Source organism: Pleurodeles waltl, chromosome 4_2, assembly GCF_031143425.1.
Source record: "Pleurodeles waltl isolate 20211129_DDA chromosome 4_2, aPleWal1.hap1.20221129, whole genome shotgun sequence".
Lineage (NCBI taxonomy): Eukaryota > Metazoa > Chordata > Amphibia > Caudata > Salamandridae > Pleurodeles > Pleurodeles waltl.
The window spans coordinates 386,311,873-386,335,101 of NC_090443.1; the positions used below are offsets into that span (position 1 = coordinate 386,311,873).

Here is a 23,229-nt window from a genome sequence, read left to right on the forward strand (position 1 = left end):
TTGCTGATACGTCTGGAGTGATGATCTTTTTGCTTTTGTGTCTCTCCTTTGTGCTTATGGCAACTGTGGCACTTTGAATCGGTTCGCCTATTTGAAACTGTTTTAATTTTCAGTTTCTATTTATCTGGCAAGAAAATTCCAGTTAAGAATTTAAAACGCTAATAGCTCTAACTCGAGCAAACTCGAAACCCGTTGCTTTGCAAATGCTTGTTTTATCAGGCAATTGCGAAGACACCTCCACGATAATAGTTGAAGTCTATAGGTTCTTTGGGCTTTAATCTAATTGGTCCAAGTCAGCATGCCAAATCCCGCCCACGTCTACATTGTGCCCATAAAACGACCTGCAGCAGACGCCGAATATATCTCGGCCTGCCTCCTCCAAGCGCTGTAATTGGCTGTCATTCACGATGACGAGCCACAACTCTTTTGACGTGTCGGAGGGTTGTGACTAGCGTCTACAAACTGCTAGCCATTTTCTATTGGTTTCATTACTATTCACGCAGAAGTCCGTGGTGTGTTGCAGTAGTTCTAAGATGGCGGCTTCTGTTTTGTTCGAAAATTGTGCCTAAATTTACGTCAAGCTAGACGCCATCTTGGATCGGTGTCGTGATTTGTTTTTCTTATAGGGGGCGTAGTTTTAAGATGGCTCCAAGGTCTGGCGTGTGTGTTACATCACGTCAGATGGAAGTAGCGTCTCTTAAAACGACCGATGTCCTGTCAGTTCCTACTGGAAATGGCTGCTCTCAGGTGGCTCTCTGGGTTTATTCTTCTTTTCGCGGCGGTAGCCGCTTTCACGCAGCCTCAGGACACCGAGTTCACCTTTGTGCTGCCGGCGGGCCGGCAGGAGTGTTTTTACCAGACTGCTGGGGCTAATGCCAGCATGGAGGTGGAATATCAGGTAGGGAGACCAGTGGTAATGTATTACTGCAGTGGTAGCTTGGCTGTAAGATTGTGTCTTAAAGTTAATTAAACATTTAGGCAAAGTTTTGTACCTGCTGGCCCTTGTACTAAATAGTGACGCGACAAAGTGCTCCACTGCCTTGTGTATAAAACATTGAGGACGTTCTGTCATTTTAATCCTATGGCGAAACGATAAGTACTTGGTTGCAGCAGTGCTGTTCTAAGCGCCGGGAATGCCACACATTGCATTGGATTACGTGGAAGCTGCATTACTTTTAATTGATTGATAGATGTGTTTTCTTATCCTCAGCAGCTTGGTTAAATGTATTTATATAATGGTTTACTGCCGTCAGCATGTGACTGAGTGTACAGTGACATCGCTTATCAGCATAGAATTACAGAAGATGCACTAAGAACATGAAATGTCATTTTTAAAGCCTGTATAATACATGTCATGTTAATTAAATTGATTTCTGATAATGACTGTTTACCTCTGCTTTGGAAAACAAAAAAAACAACTAACCTTCTTTTTTAAGGAGACCCTTTCTAGAAACTGGGACATAAGCTAAATTTCCTGAAATCTGCTGGACAGCTGGTGGAAAAACTAGACTGTCCCAGCAAATCGGGGACACCTGGTCACCCTATACTTTATGTATAAATTACGTACTTGCTTAGTACGGACACAATAAAAGTCCTGTAAGTAGTGCTATGTAATATGAAGCCTTGGCAAAGCCAAAGGGTCTCGGCTTTGTCAGTGTCTTTTGGAGATGCTATACAGTGTTGGGGGAAATGCTGTGTAACATCGTCAAACGTACAAAGGTGCAAATATGTGTTAGCTGATGGATGTGCTATCTCCTGATGCACATATGAGATAATATTTTTGCATACATTCATTACAACACATGCACACCAGTGGGATGCCTCTAATACAGTTTGCTTTGTGTTTTTTATTTAGTTACCAATCAAAGATGGTGGAAGCCTCTTGGCTCAGTAAATACAAAAAGGAAATCTGCAAGAGTGCTAAAAAAGACAGCAGGGTGGGTGGGGCAGGGGGTGACAGAGAATAAGCAGTGGGCAAATAACACAGTGATGTGGGGTGCGTAGCACAAACAAGAGCAACATTGGGAAGTGAATTAAAACCAAATAGGGAGAGTGACACAGGAGGGGGCAAAACTAACAGGAAAAGAAACCACTGGGTGCTTGGGAGAAGTACATGAGGGAGCAGAACATGTCTGCAAGAGCAACAAGGTTGGAGCGATTTGCGGGAAGAATAGGAGGCAGCAAGCTGGAAAATACATGCTCTTTCAAGGAGTGCTGTAGGAAATAAACCTTTTTTGCCCAGTCATCCTGCTCACTCTGGGACTCTGTAGACTTTACATCTAGCTCCTGTTGTGCCATCTGCAATAGTGGCAGTGCAAACATTGCTTTGTGCCAACTATTGTAGTTTATTGATAAAAACTGCACTTCAACCTGTCAAAATAAACCCTTTTGTCAGGTCAAAACATCCTTTTTAATTATTATTGTCACCCCTATGTAGGCCTTGCAGGCCCTTGTGGGCAGGATACATAGGACCTAAAAGTAGAACATTAACAGATTTAATGTTAACATCTCCTTGCAGTGACTAACACCTAAAAGCTATTTTCACTCTGGCAGGCCTCGATGTCCTATGTAGAAAACCAGAATACAGATTAAAATACTAATACTATATCTCCGGAATGAACTAGTTAGAAAAATAATTAATGAAGTATTTTTAATAGTTGTTAAAATCCAACTCTGTGGTTAAGCCAGATTTTTAATAGTAAGGTAAACTAAGTTTTAGAAAGTTAACTTTTTCTAGCCTGGAGTTCATGGAGGCTAATTTGCATTGGCACTCTCTGGCTTCTCCCAGCAAGTATTTGAACTTGAATGGATGTGAATAGGTGTGTGATGCCTCCCTGGAGCAACCTATAGACTGCCCTGACTGGGCATATGTAATGATGTGAGTTTTGACCACTGACTCCACGTTGCACTTAGCCTAGCACTACACCATCACATTAGTGACCACCAGCTTCATTCTGCCTACTGACTTTACCTTAGCATTCAAAACTAACATGTTAAAAGCTGCAAGTGATTTTCCACGTTGTACAATGTTCATTCTGTCTTGTTTTCGTACTTTTTTCACCACCAAGGGCTTTGTTTGATAAAAATGTACTCGTACGGCAGGGAACGGCCTTGTTTTGGATTATCACCTTGGGATTGTGGCCACATCCCGACGTGTTATTTTCAAAACTAGCCGAAAGCAATCAGCATTTTTTGAATAACTAAACTTCTGCAGGGAGAGGGAAGTCTGGAATTTTCCTCTCTTGTTTGTTCAAAGTATAAGAGGCTGAGACCAGATGGACCGGGGACAGAGCAGATCTCAGGCGCATTGAGGACGCTGGAGTGTCCTCCTGCCATGAGGATAATTGAGAGAGAGATAATATATATACATATATATATATTTACTTTCTTTCTTTCTTTCTTTCCATTATAATAAAGATACACATATTTGCTGTGTATATTGCAGTGGAGAATTACGTGTGCTTTCAACATGCTAACCTCTTTTTAGGAACCTTGCATAGTGAAATAATACACGTCTTCTTTGGACTAAGAAGCACGTTCCAGAGATTTTTGTCAGTGCATGAGTGTTTCAGCTCAGTCATTGGTGAAATGCAAAACAGCATAGATGACACGCTCTATGTAGCGTGGGGACATTGGTCATCGTTTTTGACACCTCAGTGTCAAATCTGCATTATTGTTAAATCCTGCTTGATAAGTCTACTGGGTTTAAATATAACACTTGGAGCATAGTTGAAAGGGAATAGGACATGATGCTAAGTCAATTTGTCTGTGACTCACTTGGTGCTGCAGCACTCTGTTTTTGTCCTATCATATGTCTGTCTTTAGGTTTATTGTGGGTACCGTGGCTGCCTGAAACCAGATTTTAGTGCTAGTTGTGGAGAGACCCTAGGATTACCATACTACACCCCCCCTCTAAACACACACACCCACGTCCCTCAGAGACCAACTTTAGTGTGACTGATACATTCCACCATATTGAAATGGCCAAACTGGGTAGACATGGCTAATGAACCTTTACTCCACTGGTTAGGGTGTGCCCAAGAGTCATTCTTACCCACTAGCTTGTGCCAGGCGTAAACATGGCACCACCAGGCACCAACTTCAGAACGTTTTCTCACCCTGAGCTAAACCAGAAATAAACTGGATCTGCTGTTTTTGACCTGAGAGGAGCCTCAGCGGACTACACCTGTTTCCCCCTTGTACCCTGGACAAAGAAGTGGACAGCATGGGGCAGTTGGCTGATCTGTGTGAGCAACGGTACCATTCAAATCTGTAACCTTTTCTTGGTAGTACCTAGTTTACCTTTGACAAATGGACTAGGACTGGACCCTGCTGTTAGTGTCTGGCTGACACCATGTGAGTCTCTAAGGCCTATATTTATACTTTTTTAGTGCCGCATTTGAGTCATTTTTTGACACAAAAGTGGTGCAAACTTGCAAAATACGATTGTATTTTGTAAGTTTGCGCCGTTTCTGCATCAAAATGCGGCACTAAAAAAGTATAAATATGGGCCTAAGTGCCTCAACTCAGGTCCTGGAGGGCTTTTGAAGTGTACTCCCATGGTGCATTTGCCATAAAGGACCAAATCAGATGGTGAAATCTTTGACCAGGATGAAGTTGGTTGGTGTATCTGATCTGTGTTCCATCTCGGTCAGCCTCACTTTGTCTAGATCATGGCCTACTGCGACTATTGACTATCATTGGCACTTTAACTGTATTTCTACTTAATTTTTTTTTTTAAATTCAGATCTTCCCTTAATTGAGTTTTTGTCAATTAATGTATTCAATTTTATTCTATTTTTCTAATTCGGTTTGAGATTTTTTTCATTGTTTTGTATTTTGACTTGATTATTGTTTTTGTAATCCTTAAATGCTTCACACATTGTTCTAAGTTAGGCAGGTCTGCTCTGTGCTGTAGGTATTAGTGTTGTTGTGGAGTCAGGAAATGAAAACACAACTCTGTTTAGCAAATAATATGAGCATTTATGAATAACGGCCGGAAGTGCAGCACAGCTCAGTGACTGATACCGCACTCAACTTTGTCATCACAAACAACTTCTTTTATATGTTCAAGATACCTTAAATGCGTCTTATCACTTGTCATGCATTTTGATTTAAGTGCTTTCTTGGTATATTGTTATATCAACTTACGCTAGCACAAAGCAATATTTCTCCTTGGGAAAGCATCTAATTACGCATTTACAGAAAAGCGAAGGTTACACATCTGTCATGGACACATTGGCTAATAACCACAGTGCCTTTTGATTGCATGTTCTGAAGCCTATCAGTATGTCCTTTCTCTGCTAACTCCACGCTTGGAAACATTTCTGTCTATCCTCCCTTGCACAACTGCTGGACTTCAAGCATCAAAGCTTATTGTGTTCCCTTTCCAAAACTACCATAGTGTACACTTCTCTTGTGAACGTGGATCAGAATGTGTGTGTGTGTTATCAAGTTATGGCTCAAGCTTTCGTGTTGTGGCCTTCTACTTCCAGCTGCATTATGAATAAATGTTTCTGCTTGTCCCTGTCCGTGCACCCCTGACGTTTGGACATCACAAACTTTCAAGGCCTGTATTCTTCTCTGATCATGTACGATTATGCACGTTTTCCTCCTAATTCATGCATTAGAAAAAGTGGGCCTTCTCCTTTTTCCATAATTTCAGTAACATTCCCCCCTTTAGTTGAACTTTCAACTACTCCCTCACCTTCCCTGCTACATACATTCATTAGTGTGTATATGTTGTCCTTGTCCTTCTGCACTTTCCTGACCGCCCTGATAGTGAACACCCCACTGAACTTCTGGCTAACCCTCTTTCAGAATCCTTCCACTACTTGGAAGATACAATACATCAATAGGATCTCCACAAGGATCGGGAATAACCCCTTAAACAGTCGTGGCAACCAGGATGACATCCATACAAACCACCCTGAAAACCATTCATTGGGGGCACCCCCCTCGTCTGCCATCTTCTTCCTCAGGTTATGTAGAGTCTGCCTGGCCTCCATTATTGTTCCATTGTCTGCATCGTTAGCTGACACGTACATACAGCAGGCAGTTCCAATTTTGGCACAAACCCTACCCTCCATGGCCGTCATCAAGTCTAGCACATAGCCTGTGTTGCATAAGCATCACCCTAGCAGCCCACATTTCTTCCTTGACCGCATTGAAACCATCGTCAGTCGTTTTAATGGTCTTAATCAGTTCCTATCAGGTTATTTGCAGCCAGCGGGCAGTTGCCTTTGCTTGGACAAATGAGAAGATGCTTCTGAAGAACAACTGGGCATCATTGAACAACGTGTGTTCTTGTGGAACGTCTTTCCAGGTTGTAGTGCCTAAATAATCTGCAGACCTCTTCTTCCGATGGTGTAACAAGGTGGTCGGACGGCTCATGGGATGGTCATGTAACTTTGAAATGTCCACCCCTGGAATCACCAAGGAGGGGGTGTGCACAATAACCAAAGAACAATGACCACTCCATCCGGAAGGAAGTCACGTATACAGCCATTCTCCACACTGCCAATAGTAGTCCATCAGACTGGAGGTACCCCATTGCATGTCAACATTGTACCTTGTGGTAATGCAATTGATGTTCCTCTCCACCGGGACCATTCCATTCCCACTGAAACATAAAAAGAAAACAGTTGGTGTTCTACCTTCTCGAAGTGTGAATGGCGTTTCTACCCAGGTTAATCTAGATATATTTTCGTCCCATATAGCCTGACATTTTTTTGTGTGCTATTGTCACTCTGATATCCCATCCATAAAGAGAGAGCTCTACATCCAAATGTTGCTCCATGGTGCAACTGACCATGGACGTATACTGATCTATTTACTCGAAAATATGGCCTCTCCTGACAATCATGGAGCATAGGTGTGGCCGAATAGTTATTTCAGGAAAGTGTAGGTTGTGATATTCCCAGGAATCCCTGCTCTAATATTCAAGTTTTCCATTTCTTACTCTTATACCTCATGACCCCTGTCAACCATTATTTCTAACTTCACTATTAACTCCTTGTGGACTGTCAGGACATTCATTATATCGGCTAACTCCTCCTCATATTGTGTTGTTTACTAGGAACGCTCCCTGCCTTATCTGTAAAGGTTGCATCCGTGCTCGCATTCTACAAAGATACAGGTGTAATAAACATTAAGTAACATTCAGGGGTACCTCTTGAGGATTGCAGCCTGTGTCACTAGCATGTGGAATCGGGGAACAAACAAAACATGACGTATTAGTAGTCTGCATGCCTGTCTCTGTCATATGCTGGTACCACATGTTGTCTAGCAAACTAACATGGATATTATGGGATATGTTTTCATACTTATATACTTCTCTCTGGAAGCAGTTACTATACTGACATATTGCAATGCATGGGCTAAAATACCATTGAAATGCAATTGCTAGCATAACCAGTCATGAACAGAAGAACAAAATTGAAATACATAACTGTCCACTAGCAGTATCGAATAGGAACTCTGCTGGCCTCTTTTAAAGGGGACATGGTCCTTCGTCTCTTTCTTTGCCCTCCTTTAAAAGTTCCTGTGAATATGGCGATGCGTGACATGAAGCAGGGGACAAACAAATGCCTGACAGATGTATCCATGGCTTCCTGCCCTCCACTTTCACTGCTGTGGGGGGCTCTGGATCACTTAAGTAGGGGCCCCTCGAACTTGCTGTCTCTCCAACGTCGTACGAAATTGCGGACATGCACTTGCTGGCTCACGGAAATTAGACTGGTCTGCTGGGCTGTGGTGGTGCACTTCTCCTATCGTAACACCTGTTTTGAGAAGAACTTGGCAGACTTCAATAACTGAGATAAATAACTACTCCTCTCCTGTCCTTAAACCTTAGCTGTCTTTTGAGCATCTGTCTTCTGTTGAGCTATCGTTAAGGAAGTCGGCATAGGACGTCCTGTCACTATCTGGTGAGGGGTCAAGTGATGATCACTTCCTGGTTGGTTTCTGAGGGCATATAAAGCTAGTGGAAGGCAACATAGCCAGTTTTTCTGCAGTGTGGCACATAATTAGCTCATTTTGTTTTTTAAAAGGCCGTTAAGGCGTTCCACTATACCATTACTTTGAGGATGATAAACAGATGACAATTTATGTTTTATTTCTAGAGAGGTGCAGATGTGCTGAAACATTGCATTAACAAAGTGTGTGCTGTTATCTGAGCGGATCGCTTCTGCGATTTCCCCACCTAGGTATCACCTCTTATCAGAAAATTGGCTGCTGCTTTAGCATCATTATGTACACATGGTCCTGCCTCGATCCACCTTGAAAAAGGGCAGACGACCACAATAAGGTATCTGTAATTGTTACATCTTTCAATCATGTCGACAAAATCGAAATTTTTAAATGGGCCTGTCGGACTTGGTATTGTTGAGGTAATTACTTTTACTGTGGCTCTAGGGCTGTATTGTTGGCATACTGCACATTCTGCAAAGTACATAGTAATCATTTCAGATAACTGTGGAATGAACCAATCGGTCTGTAGTGTAGCAAGAAGATATTCCTTGGCAGTGTAGTTGCTCTAGGGCTGTATATAACAGGGCTTGTGGTATTACTGGCTTACCTGTGCTTTCTTGCCTGTAGATAAAATGTGTTGGTGACTGTATACACCGTTGCAGTTCCCACAGCTCCCTTTCATGAGGTAGTGCTTGTTCTTGCAATTCACGTAAACTTCATTTTAATGTCTCTGTATATGAGGGTGGTAATTCAGTAGCATTCTGTTGTCTGCTTGTCACCATCCCTAATGTGTGTTCATCCTGTTCCCTATAATTTGGAGATGTTTTGGCTGCTTCTTTTGCTGCCCAGTTTGCCAAGGCATTACCCCTGGAGACAAGGTCTTGCTGATTGGTGTGTGCTGCACATTTTAGAACTGCTACCTTGGATGGTAGAATTAAAGCCTTCATCAATTTCGTCAATAAGTCTTTGTGCATTACAGGGGATCCATCCGATTTTAAGAAATCCCCCATCCTTTCCCGCCTGTGAATGCTAGAATGCCCAGTGGTGGTGACATATATGCGGAATCTGAATAAATGTTAACCTCTAGACCTTTGGCTTGCTGCAGCGCTTCAGTGATGGGCACTAATTCTGCAGCTTGACTCACTACCTGTAAGGTGTCAGATGATCCCTGCTGTTTGGCTTTTACAATGGCTGCTCTCTAGTGCCTAATCCCAGTCTCCTGATCAATGAAAGAGGACCCATCAGACGTGCTCCCAGGGATGGGGTCTTCTCCTACCTTACTCTCTTCTTCTGGGGTGTAATTGGCACAGATACTCAAAAATACACTGTTCCAAGAGAGAAAGGGACCTAGGGCAGTCCTATTGTTTGAAGCAAGAGCCCTCACACATCCAATGGAGGTCATGGTTCATCATCGGGTCTGCTCCTCGTCAGACCCGCGCTGGAATGTCTGACGGGCACCCCACAAGGGGGGGCTCTTTGCAGGAGATCTTTTCTCAATGATACGGTGCCATAAACCACGGTGTAGGCACAGAAATATGAGGAAAGAGAAGAAAGGGATAACATTGGCTCAAGACCCAAATGTAGAACAAACAGTTTATTAATCCAAAGAGAGAGATTTTTTTCTTTCCTAAGTTTATAAATGCAAATATGTGTTTCCCTTGGGTTATAATTGCTTATTCTAGGTTTGTTGTATTACAGGTTGAGATGTATATGTGATTAGCCGGATGTGCAGTTGACTTTTGTAAGTGACTGGAGACATTGAGACCGACTGTTCTAGGCTGACATCTTTCTGTAGAATAAAGGAGAAGTAGTGATTTGTTTGGTCCTGAAGAAGCGTCACTGGATCCGTATGGACCCTTGAGACACGAAACATGTTGACCTATTGTAGGGAGTGCAAGGTAGTCCCTTGCCTCCTGCTCTTCTAAGCATTGTAGAGAGTGAAAGGGCATTATCTCATTCTAAACTCTTTGTTGTTTTAACCTTGGCCAATACCCTCTTTGGATTAATAAATTGTTTGTTCTATATTTGGGTCTTGAGCCAATTTTATCCATTTCTTCTCTTTTCTCATATTTCTGTGCCTACACCGTGGTTTATGGCACAGTATCATTGAGAAAAGATCTCTGACAAAAAGCCCCCCTTGTGGGGTACCCGTCAGACATTGCAGTGCCAGTCTGACGAGGAGCAGACCCGATGATGCAGCATGACATCCAGTGGATGTGTGAGGGCTCTTGCTTCAAACAAAAGGACTGCCTTATGTCCTTTTCTCTCTTGGAACAGTGTATTTTTGTGTATCCGTGTTAGATAGGAAGGCGATACACTGGACCATTAATTCTCCCCGTCCCTCATTTGTAGTGTTGTTGTGTAATTGGCACAGTCATGTACTTGTTCGTCGTCAGGAACTAGGTGTGCAAAGAACATTGCTGGATTAACTGTGTGACATCGAACAACTTGCAAGGACGGTATCAAAAGTATTACTTCATATCCAGATACACTTTGAGTTGTAAGTGTGCTCTTGCTTTTTTGCAAGATAGTGAATACTGCATGCTCTACATACAGTGTTAAAGGTGATCCCATCACTATGATGGCGCTCGTCTGGACTCAAAAGCTGCTGTAGCCAGTGCTTGCTCACATGGATAATGCCCTTTCATGACGGGATCTAGCAGCCCACTGTAGTAGGCAATTAGTTTGTGTCCCATAGATGTCTTTTGAGTTAGTACCGCTGTCTGTCATTCCATTACAATGACAGAAGAGGTAGAATGTTTTATTATAATCAGGTGTACCTAACACTGGAGCATTTGTGATTGCTCCCTTTAGCTCCAGGAAGGCTGTCTCCCTTTCGTCAGTCCAGTCCACTTTGTTTACATTTGTGTGGGACTCCTTTAAGGCAGTTGGAAGTAGTGCGGTCAGTGTGCCGTAATCGAATACCCACTGCCTCACATAATTGCAGAGTCCTAAAAACTTCTGCATTTGGTTGTGGGCTTACGCATGTTCCTGATGCTCTCTACTCTGTCCGTTGTCACTTTCCTTCCATCTTTAGATATTATCTGTCCGAAATAGTGGACCTCTGTCTGCACGTATTGTAGTTTATTTTTGTCCACTTTGTAACCTTTTTCTGCAAGCATGCACAGGAGACCAATGGTGTAGTCTCTTCATATGTCTTCAGTAGCTCTACAAACCATGATACCATCCACGTATTGTAACAGAGTACTCTTGCATTTTATGTTTGCTAAATCCTTTTTCACTGTTATGTTGAAAATGCTTAGGGACTCACAGAAGCCTTGGGGTAGCCATCTGTAGTAATGTTGTGTCTCTCTAAATGTGAATCCGGTCAAATATTGGCTGTCAGAATGCTGTAAAACGCATTCTCCAAATCGAACACGGAAAAATAAATGGTATCTTTAGGAATGTTTGTCATTATGATTAATGGGTCGGGTACCACTGGAAATTCTGGTATCAGTACATCGTTTAGGGAGCGCAAATCCTCAATCATTGTCCAAGCCCCCCTCCCCACTGCCTTCCATATCAGAAAAATCACTGTATTGCACAGTGTCGACCTCTCATATTGCTCCCTGCTCAAATAACGTTTGGATTGTAGGTAGGATGCCGCCTTCTGCCTCTTTGGACAAGGGGTACTGGCGTATCCTGGGCAGTATTGCTCCAGGTTTCAATGTCATTTTCACACGCTCAGCCCCTTTGATCAGTCCCACATCATATTGCCCCTTTGTCTACAACACTTCTGGGACTTATGCCAAATCTTTCTCTATTAATGTTCTGTCTTGTGCGTGTCTGGACACTGCCATTAGAGTACAGATAGAATACAGGACAATGTCCATCTCAAACACAACTGTCTCAATTTGTGGGCAATCATCCAATACTTCTTCGTCTGATAAATCCCATTATTTAACCCCGGGATCTGTGAATACTATTGATGCCCACATCTCCTGTCATCTGCCATTAGCACGGCATATGTTGATCTTATTTCAAGGGTGGATATTTCCAATATCATTTCGGGTTCTTCTATGGGATCCACAGGCTCGTATGGTCTGAACAGCAGTTCCTTTGGTATTTGCACTGTTTTCCCTCGAAGGGCTGGTGTGTGAGCTATCGAGGCATATATGCCACGCAAAAAAACCTCTGTATCAACAAACTGCTCTAACCTGCTCTCCTAGCTCCTCATGAGCTATGAGGGACAGTATTCTGCTTGGTGTGACACCTGGTGTGTAACATACCATTGACCCATCCTCCAAGAAGGAGATGGTCATTTTCAGTTTGCTCATTGACGACTGACTGGTGACTCTGGGGAGTATAATAGTGGGCCTTCAATTTGTGTATCTCCCACAATCATGCTTACTGATTTGGTGAGTGGAACCCTCCTCACATCCCCACAAAAACCTTGTGTGTCCATTGAGTTGAGTTACAAGAAAGTGATAGTGTTCCTTCCTTTATACATGATTTGGTGGCCCTAGTGTGGATTAAAATCCTGTAGGGGTTACCTTCCATGGCTACCGTCACAGTGGGTTCCTCATCTGACCTGTGGGTTACCAATAATATCGGGGACACAGTGGCCATCTGCGGGCTCTGTCATTGGATATCATTTTGAGTTGGTGTTTCCCTGAATATTTGGGGTGATGCATAAAAGGGGTTGCTTCCTTGCACTGTTACTCCTCCCACCTGAACCTGTGCTTGTCTTCCCGTGGTGTTGCTGACACCTTGGGGCCTGGCCAGCAACATTGGTCCTTGTGTTGCAACCCACTGGGCTTGAGGGCCCTGCCGGTGGGGGGGGGGGGGGGAGGGTGGAGGGGGAGCTGCATTGCTTACTGCTGGGGCGCCCAATGCACCTGTTGAGGCCTCACCTGCCCTTTTGGGGTTGGGGGGGTAATTCAAACCTTGTACTCTCTCATAATTGTTCCTGGCTCTGCATTCCCTTTGCAAAATGGCCCGTTTTACTGCAATAATAACATTGTTGTCCTGCCCAATAGCTTCCTTGTCTTTTCCCTTGTGTTGACCCTTGCTCTTCTATAAAACTTCCCTGTCCCCCCCTCGTATCACTTACTGGTTATCCTCCTTGTGCCTGTACCTGCACTGGCTTTGCAACAGTTGTTGGTGGCACAGTCTCGAGTGCCCCTTCAGTACTCTGCTTCTTAAGTTTTGGTTGCACCAACTTAGCTGCAGCCCTTTCTGCCTGTTCTGTCCGTTCCTTGTCCTTTTCTTGTTTTTGCTTAAAATAATGTATTATGTGGGCCTGTATTTCGATTTCGGGCCATGGTTTAGCCTCTATTCCCACCACTCCATCTAAGCTTGCTTGTATATCGGTGGGAAGGCCACGCTTTAATACATTATAAAACAAAATTGCATTCCTGCTAGTGTTTTCCCAGTTACATCCTGCTTCCTGCACCCATCGTTCTTTCATTCTAGTAATGAATTCTGCAATGTCCTCAGTCGGCTTTATACTTGATTCCATGAAGGCTCCAATGTCTGGTCAATCCGGATACGTCCGCCGAAGCGCATCCCAAACATGTTGGCGAACGTTGATAAATACACAGTTTGACGGTTCATCTCTTATCAATGTCACTTGAGGGAACCTAGCCCTAACAAAAATTGTGTTTACTTTGTCTCCCACTAATGAGCTGAGCAAGCTTTTGACATCGCCTAAGGCAAGGTTGTGACCCTGGCAGTGTGTTTTTCAAAGCATCCTGTCAATTTTCCTGCACCTTCACACAGTGGGGGCAGTGCTCCTTTTTAAATTCGCTTTGTCCATTTGAGGCCATGGCACGTATGTTGTCACCTGCCCTCCCTTAAAAATAAGGGGCAATGAGTTATTGGTCGAGGGCTTCCTGACCTGGGGCTTAACCTCGGATCTTGTCTAGTACCGCATGTCACTTTAGTTGGTTTGTCTATAGCATACTGTTTCCAGACTGCAAGGCATTCTTGCATGTAGGGGTAGTTCCAACCTGGGTCTCCCCGTCCCTGCTGTATGTAATCTTCTGCAGTCGCTAAATCAAAGGGTTGAAAAGACCCTTGCGGGGGCCATGGCTTCCTTCCCTTTTGGTCCACCTTGCCAATTTATCTGAGAAGGGTTGACAATAATAGCTACCTTCCTTTTGCTCTACTATCTCTATAGGTGTCAATTCTGACTTTGTTTTTAGGATTGACCATCTTTTTTATCTGTGGCACCTCTTGCTGTCATTATTAACTCTTGCGTAGGGGGCGGGTGAAAATTTTATATAACCTTCTGTTAACCCCTTGTTCATGCGCACTCCTATTAAACCCTTTGTCCCAATCCTCATCATCATCATCATCTGCCCCTGTTACGACCTGTGAGCCATCCGGGGGCTCCTCATATTGTGACGTCTCTACATCTGTCTTCCATCCATTCCTCTGCTGCCTCTCTGAGTGTCTGCAGACATGTCTCCAAGCCTAAGAATGACATGCCCTGCAGTACATTGTCCTCGGAGGGGGGCAAGGCTCTTAGATCGCTCTGCCTGTCTCACCGTGTGCTGCAACTCATTTAATAGCCTGTCTCTCCCACTCTGTTCTGGGCCGGCTCGAGGAGCTGATGGGACGAGAGCGGGGGTCGCCTCAGCTCGCTGCGCCTCTAACCTTTCCTCCTTCGGCTCAACCAGAACTGGATCCTGGTAGCCTGCAGCTGGCAGGATAGGGTAAAGACCATATGGTGAGGGTTCCCCTAGAGACTCTCCTGGGGGGTTGTTTGTGCCACTACTTCTTCGGGCGCGGTTGACTTTACATTTACCTTTACCTTTTTCATGACCGAATACCCACTATAGTGACAGAATAGCTTCCCTTTTCTGTCTTTTCTTTTTCTTATACGTTGAGCGGATGTAAGTCAATGTGTGTTCAGCTATGTCCTCATCAAATGTCCTTCCTTTGGCCATGGTTGGGGGTGATCCTCCTTGTGCCATTGTTTATAATATTTTAGTATTCTTTTCTATCTGAAGGGAAAGTTTTTATCATATGGTCCAGAGGGGTGTCTATGGTCCCCACAGGATGGGTGTTTCCTATACATACCTCTTGCAGTCTGACTGCTGCGCTGTGTATCTCTTTTCGTCTCTCGTCTCCCTTCTTAATGTTTATTTACCTTTACCACTACTGCTGACTTATAGCAGTGATGTGCAGGGACAGTCTTACTCAGTGTTACCTGACTTTACATATATTCTTGTGAGACCAAATTGGTGAATGTCAGCCATACTTATCGCCAATCTGAGCAACACCTCTTCTGCGGTGATGTCTGGGGCAGGTGAATTTATGGGGGGGGTCTAAGTGGATTAGTACCTGATGCAATGCGTGTTATAACGTTGTCATGTATGCAGATAAATACTTGTGATGCTCAGGGATGTGTTGAGCCATTCGTTGTTTTTAAGGTTCTGAAATTACAAAAATCTGTGAGAAATCTATCAAGAAGAGCCTCTAATAAAAGGGGTGATTCTGTTGTTATTTCAAACTGCGGGGTGTTGCATGGGGGTTGCCAGTGAGCCCATTTAAATACTACTTTTAACTCAATGGTATCTATTTCCTGACACAGGGAATCATCAACCTCACTCACTGGGATTTGTTATCTATCTTCACTTACTTTGGGATTGTTTATTCTGCCCCCCCTCTGTGTGTTTATCTACACTAATTGTTCCCCACTTATGGAACACTTGAGGGGTGTCTTGGGATGTCAAAAATCTGGCAGAGATCTTGCACCCTCTCCTCCTCGCTTATATCTGACTGCGTGACAGCTGGTGGGGACACCTGCCATTTCTCTATAACTTGACCCTTATGATTCTAAAACGCTGTACTCTTTTTGTCCTCCTCCTCGCTCATTACTCATAAAATGCATCCACTTGTTACTGTTGCGCTTTCAAGGTTTGCAACCAAGGGTCTGACCGTGCTCCGGGCAAAGTCAACTGACTCCAACCATCAGGTTGTCCCCTTACCTAAACGTCTGACTCCCCACTGATGTTTCAGCCTTGGTTGCTCTACCTCAAACATGCCTTCTAGATATGTTAAGTGTGGGGAATTTGGTGAACCGGGTGTCTGGCTCATTCAGAGCAAGGTCTGCTGGTGCCAGTAAAGTGACCGTCTCTTACCATGCCAGACTTCACACTTGTTACCTGGTCCACCTCACTACTTCTACTCTGACCCTCCGGATCTAACCGGGATACCTGTTAGGCATTCCCAAATGAATGTCTCTTCCAGGGGCTGCCCCCTGGGTAATGCACTGCTGCCTGTCGTACTAGCTAGTCTTGCAGTCTGACCGGGAAATCACAATTTATTTGTAGCATACCAATACAACATTGCATTTAAACCCCCTAACTAGTCTTCAGGTCTGACCGGAAAATCAGTTCATTTTTAGAATAACAACATAACATTGCATTTAAACCCCACATAAATCATGCACGCATTTCCTCATATTATAGTTGCCAAAAGGAATCATGCAATTAAAGTATTAAGGTATGGACTCGAGATCCTTTTCGGGGAAAGCAAGATGGCGGCTGCGTAATTCGGCCGTGCAACGTCTGCTCCAGCCGGAAACCTCCAGTGCGGTGGAAACCTTTCTGCAAGCCGAAGACTCGCTTAGCGGCCCTCGCACGCCCTACCGTCAGATATAATGTAGCGGTTTCGGCATCGCTTTCTGGCGGTGGCACTGGACACGTGCTGTTGAAATAATTATGGATACTGTTGCTAACATAAAAAGATTACATGCTACCTCGCTTAGCGGCGGTGTCCTCGCGAGTCCTCCCGCCGGATACAATGTAGCGGCTTCGGTTTCGCTTCAGACAGTGGCACTGGATACTTTATAAATGGCAGCTTGCTGCTGTTGAAATAATTGTGGATACTGTTGTTAACATAAAAGGATTACACGCTACCTTTGTAAGAAGTGCTCTAGCTTACTCTGCTCCTGATCTGTTCCTGGTCTTGCTTGAGGGAAGAAAAAACAGCGTGGATATTGCTGACGGGGTCAAAAGGATTTTACATTGCCTCTGTGGAATGCGGTCTGGTTCGCTCCGGCTTCTGCCTGAGGGCAACGTCTGGTTTGTGCTCCCGGACGCCAATTGGGGACAACTTCAGACATGGATTCAGAAAACGGTTAGAGTTTCTTTTCTTTATTATAGACGCTGGGCCTTTGGTATATACCACAATAACGCAGCTGTGTTTCAGAAAGCAAAGAGAGTAAAAATGCCTCCAAAGGGGGCGAAGAATGTGACTTTGTCTGGACGGGGTAAACCAATAAGGGTTAGTTTGTCAACTCGGCAGGGGGGGACAATGGATACAAAGCAAGGCTCGGGGGAGAAGATTGTCTCTAAAACTAAGAATGCCTCGCTAGACAGGTTTCTTGATAGAGGGAAGGACATACTGGCGGGGGTACAGATATCCCCTCCGCTGCTGTGGTGGCTGGTCAACTAGCAACCGTTGAGATGGCAGCTGCGGAAGGACCCCCCCACAGGAAGATGGGGGGAGGCAGAGTGATGTTGTAGAGGTGGCGGCCTTAGAAAAACAAGCTATTGGAAGTCAGGCGGAACAGAGGAAGAGCTTTCAAGGTGATATGTTACTGCCACAGGTAGATGAGGGAAGTCCACAACAGTCACAACAAGAACTTCTCAGCAGTAACGGAGATTCGTCACATCTTGCCGGAATAAGTCTGTTAAAACAGGGGCCTGTGATGTTACGAGATAACGAGACAATGCAAGGGGATACGTTTTTTTCATTATCAGATCATTCAAGTTGGTCAAGTAATGAGCAGCTGGACTTAGAGGCGGATAAGACTTCTTCAGAGCTTGATTCTGAGGTGCCCTCCTTGGCACTGGGGAGGGAATCGCACGAAAGCAGCAAGAATGCCACGGTTAGGAAAAAACAGAGGAAGAGGAGCGAGCAAGCAGGACCTAACAAGCACTCTATTAACTCACTGGACACTAAGGGTCTTCAGGGTCTGCAGTGGGAGTATTCTAAGGATGATTTAACTCTATCTGACAATGTTGAAAAACAGCCTAATCCTGTGTCACTGGAAACCATATATCAAAGTATTATGGAACATCGAGAAGAATCAAAATCTGAGAGCCGTAGGACTCAATTGGCTTGCCGCAAGATGCAAATCCAAATTCGTCGGGTGGCGAAGACATGTTCGGAGTTCACTACACGGATGGAAGAAGTGGAGACCCGTATTTCGCATCTGGAGGATGAGGCCGGATCTCATCAAGTGACTCGAGAAGCTATGGAGAAACAACTGGAGGACACTCAGTGGAAATCGACAGACTTAGAGGACAGACTAAGGAGGAATAATTTGCGTGTACTGGGTGTGCCAGAGGGACTTGAAGAATCAGATACGCATAGCTTTATGGTCGCACTTTTTAAGGAGGCCTTTCCGGATTTGCACCAGTGGGATTGGGATAGAGAGATTCAAAGAGCCCACCGATTTCCCTTTAGCAAAGTAGGGTTAAACTCAGAAGGAGGAAGTGGTAGACCCAGAGCGATATTAATCTCTTTGCTTAATTATCAGGCAAGACAGGTCATATATGATCGAGCTCGACCCAATTCTAGAAGTAAGGCGAAGGGATGCGAGTTTTTTGTGAGACCAGATTTCTGCCATAGTACCGTTGATAAAAGGTGGAGGCTCCGTCAGTTAATTCAGCCACTCCAAAATAAGGGGGCACAGGCTTTTTTATTAAATCCAGCTAAATTGAAAGTAGTAATGGATAACAGGACCCAGTACTTTACGTTAGAAGTGAAAGCAAGAGCTTTTATGGGTGGACTCAGTGGTCCGGTTTCCCAAAGTAGAGTTCTTTGACTAAGGTAGAGGGTGGGGAAAGTAGAAAGGGTAAGGAGCTGAGTGTTGAGAAGATGTGGTGGTGGTAAATAACCCTTTAGTGCTCCTCCCTTAGGGTTAATTCCCCCTTTGTAAGATTCAGACAAAATAGTATTCAGATAGAGAGAGAGATAGAGATAAAGAAAGGGAGAAAAGAGAGAAAAGGTCTAAAAAAAAAAAAAAATAGGCACTGGGTGGGATGTTCGGAGCGGGAGTTCTACCATCATTAGGGATAGGAAGATCCCATACTTTCCAAAAACTGTGTATAAGGGTAGGGGTATGGGGGGGGTGTAGGGGGGGCGAGGGGGGTGCAGTTGGTAGTAGGGTTGGGTGGGAGAGGGGTGGTGGGGAGCGGGGGAGTGCTAATATAGGTAGGAATGTTCAGAATAAGTTAATGAAGACATGTCGGAGGAATAAGATTTATATGGTTCAATGTCAACAAGTAGGTTTATTTAGAGGAAGAAGCAGTGATATGAGATTGGTACAACAAGCTGAGCGATATGGCAAATAGATTAAGGATATGTACGCTGAATATTTGTGGTCTTGATAGCCCCCAAAAAAGGAAAAGAGTGGCAGCTGTGCTTAAACTAATTAAATCAGATTTATACTGCTTACAAGAAACACATATTGCATGGAGTAAGCGAGAGCTCATTCAAGAGCTTGGGTTAACACCTCTGGTTTGTACCCGGCAGGAGGTGTCGACATGTGGGGTGGCGATATTTGCTAGAAAGAGCAATGTTCATGTTTTTCGATCTCGAACAAGTAACGATGGGCGTTGGGCTCTCGCAGAGCTATCTGTGAATACATTTAAATTTACTCTTTGTACTATATATGGATCAGTCTTTGACGAGGCTGAGCCTCTGGATACATTGAATGTAGAACTAGCCGGATGGCCCTTACCAATAATTGCTTGTGGAGATTTAAATATTCATTTAGAGGTAGGTAGTAATAGTATGGGCGCTCAGAGTCTATATCAGGGCCGAAAGCCCAAAGTATTGAAAGCTTTAAGGAGGTTAGTTATGGAACATGGGTTGATGGATGTTTGGGAAAATATTAAAACTTCAGATCCAGGGTATACCTACTACTCTTTCCCACACGCTAAATTAGTAAGATTGGATTACTTTCTTATATCACAAAATTTAATTAGAGGGGCTGAAATAGAATGCAAGCCCAGATTTTTATCAGATCATAATCCGTTAATTTTGTCTCTAGTAGCAAGGGGGCCATCTAATCCACGGGGTGCGTGGACATTTGACAGGAAATTGTTGGTTGACCCAGGATATATATCTTATATAAGAGTGTGGATTCATAAATTTTTTTACATTAATAGGAATACGGCAGATCCGGGGATGGTGTGGGACCCATTTAAAGCTGCGGTAAGGGGTGAAACCCTTAGTTATAGTTTGGGAGTACAGAAAGCTAGGGGTAAGGAAATTGAGGAGCTTCAAGAAAGATTAATAACAAAAGAAAGGGAATTAGCCCTTAAAATTGCTAGCAAAGAAGAATTTACTCTCACCCAGAACCAAACGACGATTCTTAATGCTAAAATAAATGCCTTTTTGAACAAAACAGTTGCAGCTGCTTATCAAAGTCGTCGATCGGAATACTATGATTATGGTGAAACAACAGGAAAAGTCCTAGCTAGGCGGGTTAGACAAAAGGCTGTTAAGCAGAATATTTTTAATATAATCGATAGTAATGGGCAGAAACATGCAGAGGTAGAAGGAATTCTAGAGGTCTTTAAGGGCTACTATCAGGATTTGTATAGAGAGGATATAATGTACTCTGAACAGTTGCAAAAAGAGGCCAGCGGATTCTAGGGGGAATTAAAAGGTACAAGGCTCTCTCCTGAGGAACAAAGTATATTAGATGCACCAATTCAGATTGAAGAGATAATTGCGGCAGTGAGCTCCCTGGCAACAGGGAAAGCCGCTGGGCCGGATGCTATACCACTTGAATTCTACAAGTTTTTTTTTTAGTAGATATAAAAAGGGACATGCATAGTATTTTCTGTATAGCGCAGACAGGCCATGCGCCCCCAACATGGGAATGTGCAAGTATTATAATGTTAAAAAAAAAATGGATAAACCAGCAGAGCTTCCCAGTTCGTATAGACCTATTTCCTTGTTGAATGTAGACGGAAAGATTTATGCCAAGGTTCTGGCTAGTAGATTGGCAAATGTAATAGTCAATCTGGTAAGGAAACAACAACATGGATTTATTCCTGGCAGAGATACAATTGATCATATAAGAAGAATAATATCCATGTTTGATCTTGCAGAATTGCATCAAACAACTCTAGGACTATTACTTTTAGACGCCGAGAAGGCATTTGATCGTGTATCATGGAAGTTTTTATGGGACACTATGCGTTGGAAGGGCATAGGGAGTGGGTATATTACAGCCATAAAAGCCTTATATGCAGCCCCAAAAGCTAGAATATGCATCACAGGTTTGGAATCGGGTATTATTTCAATTTCAAGGGGGACTAGACAGGGATGTCCCTGCTCCCCCTTGCTCTTTGCCTCATACCTTGATTCTTTCTTGATGAGATTAGAAGAATGCCAAAATATTAAACCTCTATTATATCATGGAGAAACATATAAGGTGTTTGCGTATGCTGATGATGTAGCTATAGTGACAAGCAACCCGTAGGAAGCTATTAAGGCAGTAGAAATAGAGGCAAGAGAGTTTGGAAGATACTCTGGATATAAGTTGAATTCTGATAAGACACAGATAGTATGTTCTGAGCATGTTTCACTAACAGACAAGCGCCTGGTATCGGAAGAGGTGTATTTGGGGGTTAAAATTACTCCTGTGGTTAATCGTCTGGTGGAAATTAACTTTGTTCCACTGTTAAGTAGAATAAAGAAGGATTTAGATAGAATGCATAATTTGCACTTATCATTAGAGGGTCGCTGCAATGTACTGAAAATGTTGGTTCTTCCGAAAATGTTATACTTATTTCGGGCTATTCCCCTTGAGGTTACCAAAAAGTGGCTTAAGAGATTGGAAAAAATGGGGAATAACTTCTTATGGGGATATGCTAAAACGAGAAGGGCAATCAAGTACATGACACTCCCCAAGGACCGAGGTGGTTGGTCAGTCCCTAATTTCACACTGTACTATTATGCTTGTTGTCTTCAACATATGGATGAACTTATAAGGGGAAGTTCCAGTGGAGATGTAGAAGTAAAGCAAACTCCTAACTATGTTATGATGGCGGGTGGGGAGGCAAGCGGATGGTTATCGAAATTTGAGGAACCAAGCTATTTCAAAAAAGTAAGATTTAAGCCTTTCTTAGCCGCCTTCAAAGTGTGGGCTCAGATAAAACGGAGTATGGGACTGGGAAAGATTACGGCTTACACACCAATGAATTTCTCGGCTATTCCGAATGATATCTTTAGGGATCCCATACTAGCGTTTTGGCGTTCCAGGGGAATAATCAAAGTTGGAGATTTGTATTGCAAATACGGATGTAAATCTTTTATGGAGTTGCAGTCCCAATACGGTTTACCTAGGACCCATTTTTTAAAAGTTTTTGCAAATACAAAATTTTCTTCATTCTCATAAGTCTGACAGGTCAGGGATGTTGGAGATTCCAGTAGTTGAGGCTGTTAAAAGTGGTGCCAAGATTTGGCAAGTTATATACTTTACTAATTGAGTTACAATCAGATGATATGGTACATCAGAATGAGCGATGGACTGTACGGTTTGGGTTGGCTGGGGAATGGATGGACCAATCTTTAGTTATGGCTGATACAACACTTCTCTCAGCTAATCTGAAAACCCAACATTACAAGACACTGATGGACCTATATTACACTTCTGCAAAGTTGAAAAAGTGGGGGAAATCCTCCGGAATTTGTACTCATTGCGGGGAAGCTGAAGCTGAGAACGCATATGTTTTTTGCATGCTCAATGTTATGGGGAATTCTGAACGAGATAGAGGTATTCCTCAGGAAGATTACGGGTTGCAATGTTCAGGTAACTGTTATGTTAGTAGTACTGGGGGTTATGGACTCATCTGAAAGTATGGAGCCCGCATTGTATAAAATAAGGCGATTTTTATTTTTAACAATGGCAATATATCGTCTTTGTATTGCTACAGATTGGATCAAAAAAGAACCCCCCACGTTTGAGGGATGGCGCTCTAGATAACTTGCCATCTATAATATTGAATTAAGTCTTTATAAACTAAAGGGTCATAAGAAGAGGCATAGGGGGGGAACGAATATGGGCTCCATTGACTAGATGGTTGGAAAATCAAGATATATTGTAAAAGATGTTAACTGTTTTGATATGTGATGTATACAACTGTCTTCTTCCAGGCCCTCTTTTTTTCTTTTTGTTTTCTTCATGGATATATTATGTCTTCTTTTTTCTTTTTTTGTATAGTCCTCCCCCTCTGATATTAAAATTAAAAAAAAAAAATGTATTAAGGTATGAAGGCC

At 43.4% G+C, this 23,229-nt stretch overlaps 1 protein-coding gene across 1 annotated transcript in view; it reads left to right on the plus strand.

Annotated features, from left to right (window-relative positions):
* Positions 1-641: 641 nt before the first annotated feature.
* Positions 642-23,229, plus strand: part of TMED1 (transmembrane p24 trafficking protein 1) — a 35,834-nt gene continuing 13,246 nt past the window's right edge. The window contains exon 1 of the mRNA XM_069231529.1: positions 642-898. Coding sequence (XP_069087630.1) covers positions 710-898 — 189 coding nt within the window. The 5' untranslated portion in view covers positions 642-709. The remainder of the gene's footprint in view (positions 899-23,229) is intronic.